This window comes from Lissotriton vulgaris, chromosome 10, assembly GCF_964263255.1.
Source record: "Lissotriton vulgaris chromosome 10, aLisVul1.2, whole genome shotgun sequence".
Taxonomy (NCBI): Eukaryota; Metazoa; Chordata; class Amphibia; order Caudata; family Salamandridae; genus Lissotriton; species Lissotriton vulgaris.
Window position 1 is genome coordinate 63,386,226 of NC_141698.1, and position 15,557 is coordinate 63,401,782.

The following is a 15,557-nucleotide window of genomic DNA, read 5'->3' on the forward strand; positions in this document are numbered from 1 at the left end:
ACATAGAACCTTTTGGTTTGGCGGGCTGAAGGCAGCATATTCGGTGTAAGGAGGTAGGCTCGCAATCTAGAGATAGCATAGGTTACCATGGCTGCAAAGTTGGCAGCATCCCTCTTACAACTCTGATGGTGTTCAAGAGACTTATGCAACGAAATATCATGATTGGGTGCAAACCTAGAGGCAATTATTATATTAATATGGACACACAGAAAGATTCCTGAGGACAGAGTAGAGAAGTCTGCGGATAGCGAAGAACGTACAGGTGAGATGGGCCTTTCCTTCAGCATGCTGCTAACTTGGCATTAGAGGTAAGTAGCAAAAGGTTTGCCTTCACAAGGGCATTGATCTTGGAAGAGTGGTACAGATCCCATGGGAACCAAGTGCCAAATGATCTGGAGCAATGCCTGCAGGCAGATTCCCTGGGGCCACCTTCTTCCAAACCCATCTTTACAATTATCGGACGAAGGAAACGGAGAGTAGCTGAAGGATCTGGACCACAGTGTGGGTTACCAGCTCCATGGGATGTGTTAGGACAGATGGAGCCCCAGCACTCCAGGCTTGGGGGTGGGCTTTATCTGAGATTCCTCCATCTTTTAGGCATGGACTAGTTTTCCAACATTGGACTGAAAGTGTAACCCAACAGCAGATTGGAACCTACCTGATTTTGGAGCAATGATCCCTAACACACAAGGTTTCAATGATGCCTTACTACTGTCTGCCGTCCCGGGGCACGTGTAAGACACTTCTGCATTACCACAGGTAATGGTGGAGGTGCCACAGCCCTAGTGAGAGGATATATTTCCACTAAGGTACGTCATAATCGTACAAGCGTGAGCCGATGTTACCATAACTATGAAGATATGTGTGATTTGCTTTCCTTGAGTGATTGAGATGTAACTATACATTGTCCTGGCTTCATCAGACTGCTTTGATATTGTATGCAGCTGGAAATTAACACCTTAGCTGCGTGTAAACATCCCTCCCCAGTGCTGCGCTGTCCATTGGAACCAGTGCTGAATGGACGTCCAATGGTCGTGCGCAGCACTGGGGAGGTAGCGGTGCTGACGACCGTTGGCCGTCAGCAGCACTTAAGGGGTTAATATACCTCACTGTGTTTGCGGCAGCAGATTTATTGTAAATATACCCCTAAGTCAGATGAGTGTGAGTTCATATGAGCAGCGCCTGTTATTTACGGATGTATGTCGTTACAACGCATACTTTTACAACGCATACCTTTACAACGCATTTTTTACACCGCAACATCCATTACAACGCATTCCATTACAACGCATGCCATTACTACGAATTCTTTGAAACTACCTTTACAACGCAATCCACTACAACGCATACTACATTTACAACGCATACCATTACAACGCATACCATTACATTGCATGTATGGTAAGTATTGGATAGTATAGGGGTAAAAATTACTATTCTAACTCCAGGGGGGTGCAACAGTAGGGTAAGTATTGGATAGTGTATGGGTAAAAATTACTATTCTAACTCCAGGGGGTGCAACAGTAGGGTAAGTGTTGGATAGTGTAGGGGTAAAAATTACTATTTTAACTGCAGGGGGTGCAACAGTAGGGTAAGTGTTGGATAGTGTAGGGGTAAAAATTACTATTCTAACTCCAGGGGGTGCAACAGTAGGGTAAGTGTTGGATAGTGTAGGTATGCGTTGTAATGGCATGCGCTGTAATGGATGTTGCGTTGTAAAAGTTTCGTTGTAAAGGTAGTGCGTTGTAAAAGTTGCGTTGTAAGTGTTGTTTCCCGTTATTTACGTATACATCCCACCTTAGCAGCTAAAGCTTAGCGCCTAGATAACCTCGTGGGTGATTAGCCGCACTCTACAAATCCGAGTTGATTGACTGACACTTCCTGGATCTCGACAACCAAGTGAAAGCACCAAGTACATACTATGATGATGTTGAGAACGAATTGTAAGACCCAGATGCCCTTCGCACACTGGACGTGAATTTGTCTTGTACCAGCCGCGGTCCGTGCAGGTAACAGAGGTGAGGCCGCATGGGGAGGGGGGGGGGGGGGATTTTGAGGGACGATGCAGAGGGAAAATTAAATAAATAATTACTTTACCCTCTGCTTCGTACCTCGAAATACCCCCCACGCAGCCCCACTGCTCTAACCTGTACGGACCACGGCAGTCTTGCACAGGTAAGTACCAACCAGCTGTGCCACAGGAGATGACTCAAGGAGATGGCATTCAGCAAAAAAGCTGTGTTCTTTTAGGACCATACTGTCAATTTTGTTTGATGCCATCAACCACATGTGCCGAATAAGACTGATGAAGACGCAAGACCAGTGCCTGACAAAAGCCTTGCGTATTCATAGGCCGACTGGTGGACCAACTGTACGTTAACGGGACTGGCCATGATCGAAACCCCTTTGTGGAGAGATGGGTGAAGGATGCAAACCCTGTAGCTGGTCGTGTGCAGTCATGTGCTAAGTGTGGTGCATTCATTTGTCACAAAGGTGGAGACGGATATGGAGGGAAGTAAAATAAAATGGGAAAATAAGCAGAAGATGGATTTCCTTGCAATTCCAGAATAAAAATAGTACAAAAAATAATGCCATCAAGAAACCAATGGCAATATGTCCTATTTGAAAAGGTCACTTCTAGGAAAATGCAGCCAAAATGTCCCTGTGTCACCCTAACTATACGGAGGTTCGCTCCAGTTCTTCCGCATGTACTATGTAACTCTTTCAACCACCCCCACTTGGAAAAATGGTGGACTGTATTTACCTTTAAAAGTTGGAAAACATTGCTTCCTTTTCAAGATTAGGAGCGATTTATATCAACTTGGCTGAAGTATTGGTTCATTGCATCCTTTTGGGAGGGGGGCTGAGTTCACTGTCAGAGCAGAGCAGACTGACAGACAACCAGGGCCACTTTGGGACAGTAGAACGGATGCTGTGGACAAGAATACGTTTTAAGAAACACCCCTGCCTCGGGGGCATGTGGAAGGGGGTGAGCCTCTGAATCAAGACCTGTTGTCATAGTGACCCTTCGGCCCCTCCCCCACTGCCTGTAACTGGAGAGAGCAGCAAAGCGGCTCAGCACAGGAGCCAGATGGGCTCTCCCATCCCCATCAGCGACCCCTCCCGAGCCCTAATCCCGCAGCAGCGGGCAGCACGCTGCCCGGATTATCCCCAAACCGAAGCGGAGCAGGTCTTCATTCTCAACAAGCAATTACAAATCCCTGGGGAAATGAAATATGGGACTGGGATTGTCAAAGGGAGGGTTCCGATTCACTGACATTTTTCTGTGAATTATTGTGAGTTTGGTTTCGCGTACTTTCAGAATTCCAGGAAGAAAAGCATTTCGAACCAGCCCCTGAGAAATGAGTGTTGGAACAGGAGCGGGGAGGCAGGTCTTGCACTCCCCCGCACACTTCCTAATTCAGGAAACCGGTCCAGTGATTCTGATGAAGCAGGGCACAGAGCCCCGCGGAGACGCTTCAGGCAGCCGGCCATGACACCTCGGCGCCAGGCGCGGTGAGCTGTACAGGGAGTGCGGGGACACACATCATGGAGGCTGAGGGTGTCAGCTGCAGGGGCTGACATCTTGACACCAACAAGGATGCTGATCAGGTGTCCAATGGGAAGCACTTGCCATTCCTGGTGTTGTGGGGGTGATGGCTGCCCTGGGGGTTCAGTACTCGGGCCCTACGCTCAGGGGCATCTGGGAGTAGCTAGGCCTAACACGTGGCCCTAGAAATAACAGAGGCAGACACTGGGAAAAAAATCTTGGCTCTCCTTCTACGCGCCCAACTGGCGTACGTGCGTGCGGGGCCTCTCTTTATTATAGGGAGTCACATGACTCAACGTTGCACGCTCGTGGCGTCACAGGCGTGCCAGAACAGGGAACACAACACCTGGCTTCTCTTTTGGCGTCCCTGGCACTGTCATTGCGTCCCTGTTCTCATGTCCTTTGAAGACAGTCGACAGAACCTTATCTCCCTGTTTACTTTCTTTAGTGTTCACTCCTTACCTTTCCATTAACCTCTAAGCAGCAAATAGAAGGCTTCGAGGTACTAAAGGTGCACTGAGAAGACAGCTCGGTGATGTCACAGGGGTCAAAGGGCGTATGATGTTACCTATGCTACCCATGGCATTTAGGGGTAACCTACTAACATCTTGGTGTAGAGGCGAAAAGGGCTCATGGGTCGATACCCAACCTCTTACCACTCGTGGTTACCGGGTCTACGCGCCAGCACTGGGCTTCACAACATTTTCACTTGAGAGATGACAGGCTAATAGGCTAGAACAGGAACGTGCAAACTTTGGCTACAGGAAACGGTGTAGGGCTAAACAATCTGCTTTTTTTGGCACGGTGCGCTGAAACGTCTTACACATACCTTTCTCCACTTACGTCATTTCCTGTTTAAGTGAATAAGAAGTCTGTAAGAGTGGGGGACAGCCTAAGTAAGCAAAAAGTTCACCAAAAATGGTAAGCTTTTGATGAGTAGATTTGGCAATAAATAGAATATAATCCCTTTTTATTTTGAAAAAGGTTATGAGCCCGGTTGTGAGAGTGGAGGCAGGGCGGCCGCTGATTTACGTAGCGTCTTTGTTAATGTTTGAGAGGTAAGGTTTTACTAAGTGGCGCGTGAAAGCCCAATAGGAAAATGGAACCCATTCACCTGACAGCTAAAAGAAGTGTCTGAATAAGCCTGAAAGAATAGTGCGCTCACAACGCGGAAGTCGCTGCCCTTCCTACTGAGAACTTCCCAAGGAGAGAGACAACTTCAATTCTAGTGGTTCAGCCAAGGTGTAGGCTTGTATTCACACAGTATCAGTGAGAAATAGAATCATAAGGAATTAGGCATTGCTCATGATAATACGGGGCAACATATCACCAAACAGCTCACAGATTGCTCAAGCAAAGCAACGACTGTCCGCACTTTACATTGCAGCGATACATTTCCTGTATGGATTGTGCCTGAAGGCCCCTTTCCATATACATCACCCATGCCCTCCACCAAGAGCACCAGAGAGACCACTGTCAAGCATACATAGTGACAACTTCCCCTGCATCTCACAGAGGGTTTCGGGCAATATCCTCAGTTCCGTACCCGCACATACGCCCGGGCACCGCATAATGATCTGTCACCAGGTGAAGTCCCCACAGTGTTCAATTCCAGGCATCAGGTATTAGGGCAGAAAGGTCCAGGACTACCAGCAGGTCAGCCCCCCTCCCCTCCTGCCAGCCCAGTGCCCATACGAATCAACACCACTCCAAGGGGTCAGTCCAGTAACTTAATCCAAATATTTGGGGTAGCCCCCTTTTTCTGCTGATCAAAATGCTACCTTTCTGCAGGGGATAAGTGGGTGGGTGGGTGTTTCGTTCTCCGGTGTGCTGGTGGTGAAGGATGGGGAGAAAAAGAGGCCAATACCGCCTTCCGAGGCCTTAAATGCTACCATGCAGTAGGCCCCTCCTGATGACGTCCCGTCCTTCCTCAAACATCAACGACGGACTCATGAGTCTGGCTCCTGCCAGTGGAACGACTAATGGCACCCCTTACGCTATTTGAAGGGGGCACCGGGCATTAGCAGGGCTAGAGAGGTAGCCAAACCGATGACGTAAGTTTTGTGTCCACATGAAAGGAGGATGATGCGGTCCAAAGCCAATGTTTTACAATCGTGTGTAGTAACAACAACGTTTTACCTACACACTGAAGAAGAGGCAAAACAACATGTGATGCTTAACCCGTTTACCGCGGCGGACATTCCGCTGCGGTGCAGGCATTCAACGCAGTGTTCAGAGCTGCGACGGCAGTTGGACCTGCGTAGCACCCAGAAGGTAGTGCTCGCGTCGGCTAACGGCCGTCACGAGCATGCAACGGGTTAAAGGAGATGGGCAAACGGTTCTGTTTTGATGGAATCTTTGGCTACTGGTAGTCCCCATGTGACAGGAGTCTGCTGAGCATAGCCGGTGTCATATCCAGTTTGCTGATGCCCTCAGACAGAGTACCAGGAACATATTCACACTGTCGCCTGACTCTATATGAAGGACTGCAGAGAGGAGGCTTTTAAACTCTCTTCCAGGAGGACTCTTTCCAGTCGAGTGCTTCGTTGTGATTGGCTGGGATCTGGTCATATGAATTCCATCCCTCTAGGCTGGAAGATTCAGGGCGTCCAGAGCACGGGGACGCCGAAGCAAACAGTGACTCTCTGTGGTAACTAATGTTTGACCCTTTGGGCACTCTTTGGGCCTTTGGGGCCAGAAAGGCAGTGGCCTTGGCCAGAACCACCACACCACTTTCCCCAGAGAGGAAACAATCTGATGGTCGACCCTACCTACAGGATTCATCCCTTCCAGCACCCTAAGAAAATAGAATGACCACAACATATGCATCTAGAATCCAGAAAACAATTTCCAAATCGAACTACACCCCAACAACAAACTGAAATGTGTACTCTTCTGCAAAAAAGGAACAGGAAGAAATGATAGAATTTTACAATATGCGCAGCAGTAACCGGAGAGGAAGAAGATCGAAGCTTATCAAACCACCAGTTACGTTCCTGGTGGATAGATGGCCAAGCTTGAAAACCTCTGTCTTGGTGGAATTGAGGGGCAGAAAGTCAACATTCATCCAACAAGCAATGGTTAAACTACTGGTTTTGAAATGAGATAGAAGGAACACAATGTCCCTTTTGAGCACCAAGATGATATGAGTTTTGTCAGTGTAAGACAAAAAAAAGTGAAATTAAAGGAGTGAAAAAGACTAACGGAGTGGTCCAATGAATGAAGTCCCAACACACATGCATGTCAACAGACCTAATTTAGGCGGGAGCCTCACGATTTTTTAAGCCAAAAATGACTTTATTTTACCTGTCTCTTGCCTGAAATTGCTTCTGATGCAATTTATTTCAATGGAGAAATCCATTCTCCAGATTTGTTTTTCAAAATCTCCCACTTTTGACTTGTAAAATGTTGGCACGTATGTAACGTATGTGAACTCCTCAGCACACGTTATCAAACAAAGCAACATTCTAGAATGCCTTTTGTGGATTGTTCGCGATGGAGGCCGTGGTAAAAAGAGCTGTGTTTTTTTCTCGTCTCTGGATGGTCCCTTTAAATAGCGCCAGGCTAAGAGAAGAACAGTGAGGAATCCAACCAGTAATGAGTTTATAATCTGATTGAAAAGGAGGAAGGATGACAGCCGGCGTCTGGACAGAAAGGAAGGAAGGAAGCCAGTCCAGGACAGGCCCCCTGGGAGAGCATGTCAAAAGCAGCAGAGAGATCTAAGAGGACCAGTGGCGCTTCATGGCCAGAGCCAAGACACTCATACGGTATCACTGAGCTGCGTCTCAGTAGCAAAGAGTTACTCCGGGGTAGTGAGCACTGCCACTTCTACTCTTCCATTGCAAGCACTGGCTGGAGGAATAGGTCATCGATGGCAGAGCCGGTACCCATGCCCTTGGAATCAATGCAGACCTTTGTACATGCCAGACCCTTTCCGCAGACCCAAACGAATGGTGGCCCCAATAGGGAATTGGTTTCGTCTGACATGGACAGCGGTTTTCCCTTCAATGACCACAATGTAGGGTCATATGTAAGCTGGTTATTGAGCTTGAAAATGGAACAAAGACGAGGTCAAGACAGCAACAAATGAATACAGAGTACTTTTAAAGCCTTTTTAAGAGGGAAAGTTCAATTTTTGCACTTGTCCTTCTCTACAGAGGCAGTGGTAGACGGCATGTTTTGACAGGCCTAATGGGTATATGTGATATTCAGGGGGTAAGAGAGGCCTTCAGGCTTGCTCTGGTTGGCTCTTTTTGGGTCCATTCGATGGAAGTGCCACACGAAGTCTAGAGCGGTGCGAATACTGGTAGCTTCCCCTAGTAACAGGGGCGCTGGAATGGGCCAGGCCAGGTTGTCAGTGTATTATATTCATGAGCATTTGTATAACACACATCTGCCTCTAGTGCGCCCTTAAAGCACTGTGTGCTGTCAGTATAGGTATTAACCATCTCTAAGGCTGTGGGAGTCCATAGTGCGACGTGAAGCTTGAGTATCATGTTTAATTACAGGAGGATCTTGAGTTGTCATGTAGGGTGGTTGGGTGTCAGTGTCTTGTTCATTTAGCTCGGTTGAATGATTTTATACTAGAAGGGAAGCTTTATCTTAAGGCTCTCTTAGGGTGGGTGGTAATTGAACTGCTCTTAGAGAGTGTGTGTGTGTGTGTGTGTGTGTGTGTGTGTGTGTGTGTGTGTGTGTGTGTGTGTGTGTGTGTGTGTGTGTGTGTGTGTGTGTGTGTGTGTGTGTGTGTGTGTGTGTGTGTGTGTGTGTGTGTGTGTGTGTGTGTGTGTGTGTGTGTGTGTGTGTGTGTGTGTGTGTGTGTGTGTGTGTGTGTGTGTGCGTGTGTGTGTGTGTGTGTGTGTGTGTGTGTGTTTTTTACTGACTGTGTGGTATGTCTCACATGTGAGTGATGTTGTATTCAGTGTCTTCTATTGTATTGGTCCTGGTCGATGTTGCCTTAGTGATTAGTGCTAAAGCAAGCACCTTCAGGCTGCCTGGCATACCTGTGCTCTCTTAGATATGTGTGTGAGTGTGGCGGGGGTATGTTTTGCCTGGTGTCTTCTTTTAAATTTGCTGCATGATGTTGATGGAAATGTTGTGTTATTGGGTTGTGTGGCTACTGGAGTTTCTTTGTCATGTCTCATGTTTGGTGCATGTAATGAGTATTCCTCTAGTGTTAAATGCTGGTGGGAGCAAGGAATTTGAAAGCCAAGAGACATCCTGAGCTGTGATGGTTACACAGCTGAAGAGGTTTCTTTTTTTTTTTTCTTCTTTTGAAAGTTGTTTTAATTATCTTGAATGCAGTCATATACAAGCTGTACAATGTAACATTTTTTAGAAACAAATATATTTTCAATGTATTTTATAATTTTCTTATATTTCACTCCCAAAAATTATTTTGTAGCCAGTGCACACTCACACAGTGAGATGCAACTGCAGACGAAATAAAGTAGGGAAAAAGCTAAACAAAGAAAAATGTAATATCCAAAGACTAACTCATTTGGCAGTGCTCTTTATGGACAGGAGCACCCATCTATTAATTTAAAATAGAAGATCAGTCTACAATTGGCTTCTTGCAACTCTAAAAATCTATTGCCTTACATTAAAATGGAAGACTACAAAAAAACGAACAAAATATTACTATTTTAAAATGAAGGGGCCAAGACCATGGATAGTCTGAGGGAACATATGTTAAAAGGAGAAACTGGGAGTTGGGTAGGGATCACTTTCAACTATTATTGAGTTTTTTTTAACCTTTATTTCTCATTTTTTCACAATGAATAACAAACGTTGCACAAAACATACATTGCTGCAATTAGTGCATTATGCATTCCACGGGGTTGATGTCAACTAAGCAGTGAGCGGAACAGCTATATGCCAAATGTAAAATACTGTTCTTTTGAGTTTTGTATTGATTATTTTGTAGACCTGATATCAGGGTGTAAAGCTGTACATTGATGTGGTTTGTTCATTCATAGGTAAGGGATCCCATTGGTATATGAGGGTCCTTTCAACAGAATGTTTCTCATTGGAGTGGGGAGGAACTGTTCAGCTTTAAATGAGTTAGAGTTTAGTGAGAATAATTGGTCAGTGGCTGATATGATACTAGTCCTTTCCAGCATCCCCAGAGGTATTAGGCACTGAGGACCCTTGTATGTGAAGGATGCACAGGGTCATGGAAAGACTTTGGGGGAGCCATGCTGAGCACCTGACCTATCCTGAGCTGCTGGAGGTTGGAGTCTTCATCTGGTCCTGGGGACCGCAGACACTTCTGGTGGTATAGATCTGGTTTCCACCACAGTGCAACCAATGCCGGATGGAACCATTTGGAACAGTAAGCGGGCAATATTTATGGTCACTATGTGGGGCCACCAATCCTGGGGGTGGGTACAGCACTTGGGTTGACTCCTACCTACTGCTTAACTTGTCAAAGAATAAGTGCCAAGGCCCAATGCTTTGCTCAAAAACACAATTCATGTACTGTACAAATGCTGATGGAGGCACTAAGGGATGTTGACCATTATGCTTCTTGAAGCCCCAGACGCTGTCATTCATCCCTAAGAATGAAGGCCTGTCCTCTAAGAGTATAGAAGTTGGGTCACCTTAGGTCCTGATTAAGGTCCTGACTATCAGCGAGGCCTGCTTGCCCTGTGGTACCGCTGGCACTGTAGCTGTCACTCCTGGGGAGCTGTCTTCATGCATTCCCTTGGTGTTTATCAAGCAAGGTATTCACAAATTAAAAAAAAAAACTTTCAGATAAACATCCCATTGAAAAGGGGATAATTTGTCTCTCTCATTTTGAAAAAGACCGACAAAAGTTGTTTACACGCGGCACAGAGCCGAAATCTATCTTTTATGTTTTTGTTTAAACGTGGGGATTCTTGCACATCTTGGGGATTTATCAACAGCCAGTTTTGGTTTGATAATACTGCAGTTGCGATTCGCTTTCCAGTTTGGTGCATCAAAAACCTGGAGACATGAGCCCTAATTGATGTGCAATATACTGAATGTCTGACCAGAAGTTGGACATTTGTACATGATTTTTAAAATCCTCATTTTAACATCAACGTATGTGACTTTAAGTGGACTGATTAGCAATGCAGGGACAGGTTTCAAAACAAAGTACCCTCCTACCCCAGTTGTTTCCACTTTGTAAGCAATATTGCAGCACAATCACACATGGTTGCTCTCTCCGTGAGCACAACCTACTCTGTCACACATATGTTTGCCTTAACCCCTTGGCTGCGGCGGGGCCGCCCGGCGCTCCCGTGCTCGTGACGGAACCGCTCCGTCACGGCCCGCGGGTGAGCTGTGCTTGTGACGGAACGGTTCCGTCACGGCCCCGCCCGCTCTTTAGAACGTCAGCGCAGGCGTGGAATTCGTGCCGCGCAGGCGCGGCGAGCGGGCCGTGACGGAAATGTTCCGTCACCACCACAGCCCACCCGAGGCTCGTGACGGAAAGGTTCCGTCACAAGCATGGGAGGGGTTAATCTCTATTATTGTATTTCTGCAAATTGCTCACAACCTATGTACAAGATCACAACCTCTCCTCCTTCCTCTGAAAGTCACACCCCTGCAACCTAGCACTGCCTAATATCCACTAGGTCAGTCCCACCAACCATGTACATGAGCTCACATACCCTCCTCCCACACTAATAATCCCGACTAACTCCGATTCATTTAATCCACCATAAAGAAACTGAAGTGAATGAATGAAATGGTTTGCTTGAGTGCACAGGACTAATCCCAGTAGCCGACAATAGCAATAGTACTGGACTAACCACTAACCTTGGGTTGCGGAGCAGCGTGCTGCTCGGTGTACAGTGCTTCAATGCTATGCCTGGGGTAGTAAGCGCTATATAAATGGAATTACAATGACATATTGAGCAGGGTCACATGCACAGAAAACGAATGCCCACAACACAAGCAGAAATCCCAACAACTCGCTCAATGTGTCTCCCTAGTTCTTGCCAACAGACATGCATGTATATTGCGGAACCCCTCACCTCGCGGATGCTGTTTCGAGGATCACGGAATAGAATGCAGTAAGAGTCCACTTCTACTCGAAGAACCCATTTAACCCCTCAAAGTTCTTCTCTCTTTGTTTTTGACCCTCTGCAGCCCTCTGTGGCGCTTCTGCAAGGTTTGTGCTACAAAGATACCACATACATAAGCGCTTCCATGATATCACTTGTTCTTTGGCATCACATCCGGTGATGATCATAGGCCAAAGGTTCTCATGATGCCACTCCCAGTGATGCCATCATATGGACAAAGAGGGCATTATGGTCACTTCTGCTTCCACAAACATTTTGATGAATCGATTCCAGAATAGCTACTGCATCAAATCAAGGTCTCATGTGGGGAATGATGAAGTTATCACATCATACACATTATATATTAATATAAGCAATGTCACACCAGATAACCATCCGTGGAGATGTGCTGGCCAATTTCAGGTGCTAGTTGGTCAGCCACTTCTGTGTTTAAGTGCCTTAACTTCTTTACATTATAAATGCAGGACTATATGTACTAGAAAGCAAAGTGACAGAACTAAAAAAACAGATACTCAGGATTGGACCCTGGCAGAGGAGACCCTATGAGGGCCACCAGAAGGTATGAAAAAGCAAAGGAAGAGATTGTGGACTGGACTGGGTGGATAAGGCATTATCAGATTCCCAGAGGTAAGGCCTCCCCCATCAGCCCCTGCAGCTCAGGAGGGAGTAACGAAATAAGGAACATTACAGAAGAATGGGACACAGAGGGGAACCATGCAATGTTACAAACAGCATAGATCCAGCACCGGACATGACGAGGTAGGACGAATGATATGTAGGCCAGCCCAAGCTGATTGGAAACATTTTGTATCGGTCTTCCTGTGAAGGAGGTAAGATCCTGGAATTTCTGAAGGATGGTTTTGTTTCAGGGCTTACAGTATCTACTTTACATAGTCAATGGGCAGCCAGCAGAGGATCCCTCATTTCAAATTGTGAGACTCTTTTAGCTTTTCTGCTTAGGAGTTTTTATTCAAGAAGACCTCTTGAGGACATTCCTGCCCATTGCTGCAATGTTCCTCTCATGCTTAAGGAAGCTCCATTTGAGCCTCTGCAATCTGTTTCGTTGAAGTTCTCAACACTGACATTGTTTCCTGGCAGCGATCTAGCCTTGGTTCGTACATTTAAACCAGATTCTAACACGCTCACATCTCTCCGTGTCGATGCTTGAGTGAACGCAGCCACACGTTTGTAGCATCTTGATTGGATCACCCCTACCTACCTCATGCACCAAACCAACAATTGTCCCACAGGATACAGTACAAACCCACAATCTCCCGGCCATGCACCGCTAACAGGGTAGGCTCCCACTCAAAGATGGCGGCTCTACACAAGTGTACTGCTATCCGTCTTACACTGCTCCCCTCCACTCCATGATTGGGTGCTACAATATGTGCACCACAGTACGATTGCAGAATCCCTTCAACCCCCATGCACACGTAAGTGACCACTGCATAACCCCACACTCTCCCAAGCATGCACAATAAATGGAGGAGTCTCTTACTAAACCACCTGGAAGAGCTTCAGGACTGTTTCAGGGGAATGTGCACTACACAAATGCTGCAAAATAATACAGAACAATACAATACAATGATCTCGCCTGAAAACCGACTGAAGCTTTCTCGAACTCACCAAAATACTTCAAAACAATTTGACTAACACTTTAAATCACAGGGTTTGCAACCAAAAAATGTTTTCTTGCTATGTTCTAATCCAACTTTGCATGTAAAAAGCCATTTGTCACTTGCACAGGGATTTATCGTCCCATTCTAACTCGTAATAAAGGGGCATTAAAGGGCATCCCATCCTAATTACAATGCAGAATGCAATTTATCAATGGTTTGCAACCATTGTAAAGTCACCCACTCTTCATAGAGCTTTGTAACAGATTCGCAAATGCAAAGCTGTCCTCGTTGGACCCTTTGGAAATCACGTCAGGTGACCCTGGGGAGCGCAAGTGGTTGGCTGGGGGACCACCGTCTTCTCCGCCGCATATACTCCCAACAGAGATTTTTTTTAAAGCAGCAATCCTCTCACGCTTCCAAAAGGGTTTGTTTTTATTGTTAGAACATTCTGTCCTCTAGTGACAGAATGTTCTAATAGCCTTATAGCCCTTCGTAGATGGGCTATACTGCTATTAAAGTCCCTCTCCCTTGATAAAGGCCCTCCCCTTCGGCTCGGGGCCTTTAACGCTGGAGAGGGCCTTTAATAGCCGGTATAGCCCTCTATGGTAGGCTATAAGGCTATATTAATGCACGTTTTGCCATCCTTATACCTTCTCCAGCCCTAAAAAAAATAATCTATTTCACTAAATCTGATAGACGCCATCTCCATGCACATGTTCTCCTTTTGATGGTCATAATTTCATTAAATACATGCAACACCCTTTCTTTGAACATGATATTTTTTCATACTTCATCGCAATATCATAATCTCTAGTTTTGGGAAGTATTGTTCGAACAAAAAACCCTTGACCTGATTTGCGCCAGTGCGCGCTCATTCTGCTGGTCTCCGCCTACCTGATGTCATCGATCAGCGACTGCTGGGATTCCTGGCAGAGGATCATGGGCAGCGCGTACGCAAGGTATTCCACCCGTCTCTCCGCTGCGTACTGTTTCAGGACAGTGAAGACCTTCTCCTTGACTTCCGGCTGGTCCCCGAGGACCTCATCCACCTGAAGAAGGAGTGAGAATGTGTTCTGTTATAAGTCTTTGTACCATACATAGGCCCTCCTAGTGCTTCCAGAAACTGAGCACCCATTCCACATGAGTAGAGCAACAGTGGTTGAAGGGGTGGCTGCCCAGGGGGCCATAATTAGCTTGTATTACATGATATACAGAACAAAGAAGTAGCAGGGACAATATATTAAATACACTAATCAGCTCCAGTGACTCCCATGTGGTACAAAGCAATGTGGTCCGAAGGGTACCCAATTGAGGCGCTTGGTTGTGCAATGAGAGGTGCACTGGCCTTCGACCAGCTGCTTTTACAAAGAATGACTGACCCATAGGGAGGTCAGGAGATTCTAAAACCAACACCTGGAGGACCAGACCAGAGTAGAGTCAGTGGCAGGTCAGGCTGTTCTGCACCAGCCGCAGATGCTGATAGAAAAATCACTCAGTCCATAGCTCATGTTTCCTGCCACATATTGTTCTTGTTCGCCTATGTACCTGTGTCAGTGGCGGATGGATGTATGCAGCTTGGTGGGTGATGTGAGCTCTGGTGGGCATCCCAAAGTTTAAGATCCCTCTTGCACAAATCCAGGCCTGCTCTGGAGCAGCATTATGCATCTGGAACGCTCTCTCAATGGACACAAGAACCAAGCCAAATCTACTGTCTTCTCAAAAAAAAACATCTAAAATAAAAATTCAGCCGCTGCGATTGAACATAAATTACACTAGGATCTTATTTTATGTTCCAAAATCTCCCTTATCACCCCTTATCCCTAATCAAATTGTTCTGACATCTTACAAATAGAATGTTTCTTGAAGTAGTTCTTACCACATGTTCTTCTGTATGTGAATATCAGTCTGTGTAAAGTGTACTAATACCTTAGGGTTGAATAAAATGTAAAATAAAGTTTTGGCCCCAGACCAATTGCTTATTATCATAGGGTAACACGTGGAGTCTCATCCTTTAACCTTGTAGGTGGTCTCTACAACTTCAGGGTGTGGCAACAAAGGTGCTGTTCGTATTGGCATCCCCTGATGCTCGCCTACGAAGGCACCTTGTGCATTTCAGACCATTTGCCCGAATACACGTGTGCCCGGTTCCCAAAGGAAATACACCCTTCCTCAGTGAGCCAGGCCCCAGGAGCCAGCATTGAAATCTGGAACACAGGGAGAGGGGGAGTTTGAGTGCAGACACAGAGACACATTTCCCTCCTGATACCTGCCCCAGATTGAGTTTATTTTTAAATGAGCTGTCAAGAGGGATCCTAACCTAGTTCTTGAGCT

General features: G+C 46.2%; 1 protein-coding gene across 1 annotated transcript in view; it reads right to left on the reverse strand.

Annotated features, from left to right (window-relative positions):
* GRID2IP (Grid2 interacting protein) overlaps positions 1 to 15,557 on the reverse strand; it is a 321,403-nt gene that overhangs the window by 239,167 nt on the left and 66,679 nt on the right. The window contains exon 3 of the mRNA XM_086942375.1: positions 14,121 to 14,275. Coding sequence (XP_086798501.1) covers positions 14,121 to 14,275 — 155 coding nt within the window. The remainder of the gene's footprint in view (positions 1 to 14,120; positions 14,276 to 15,557) is intronic.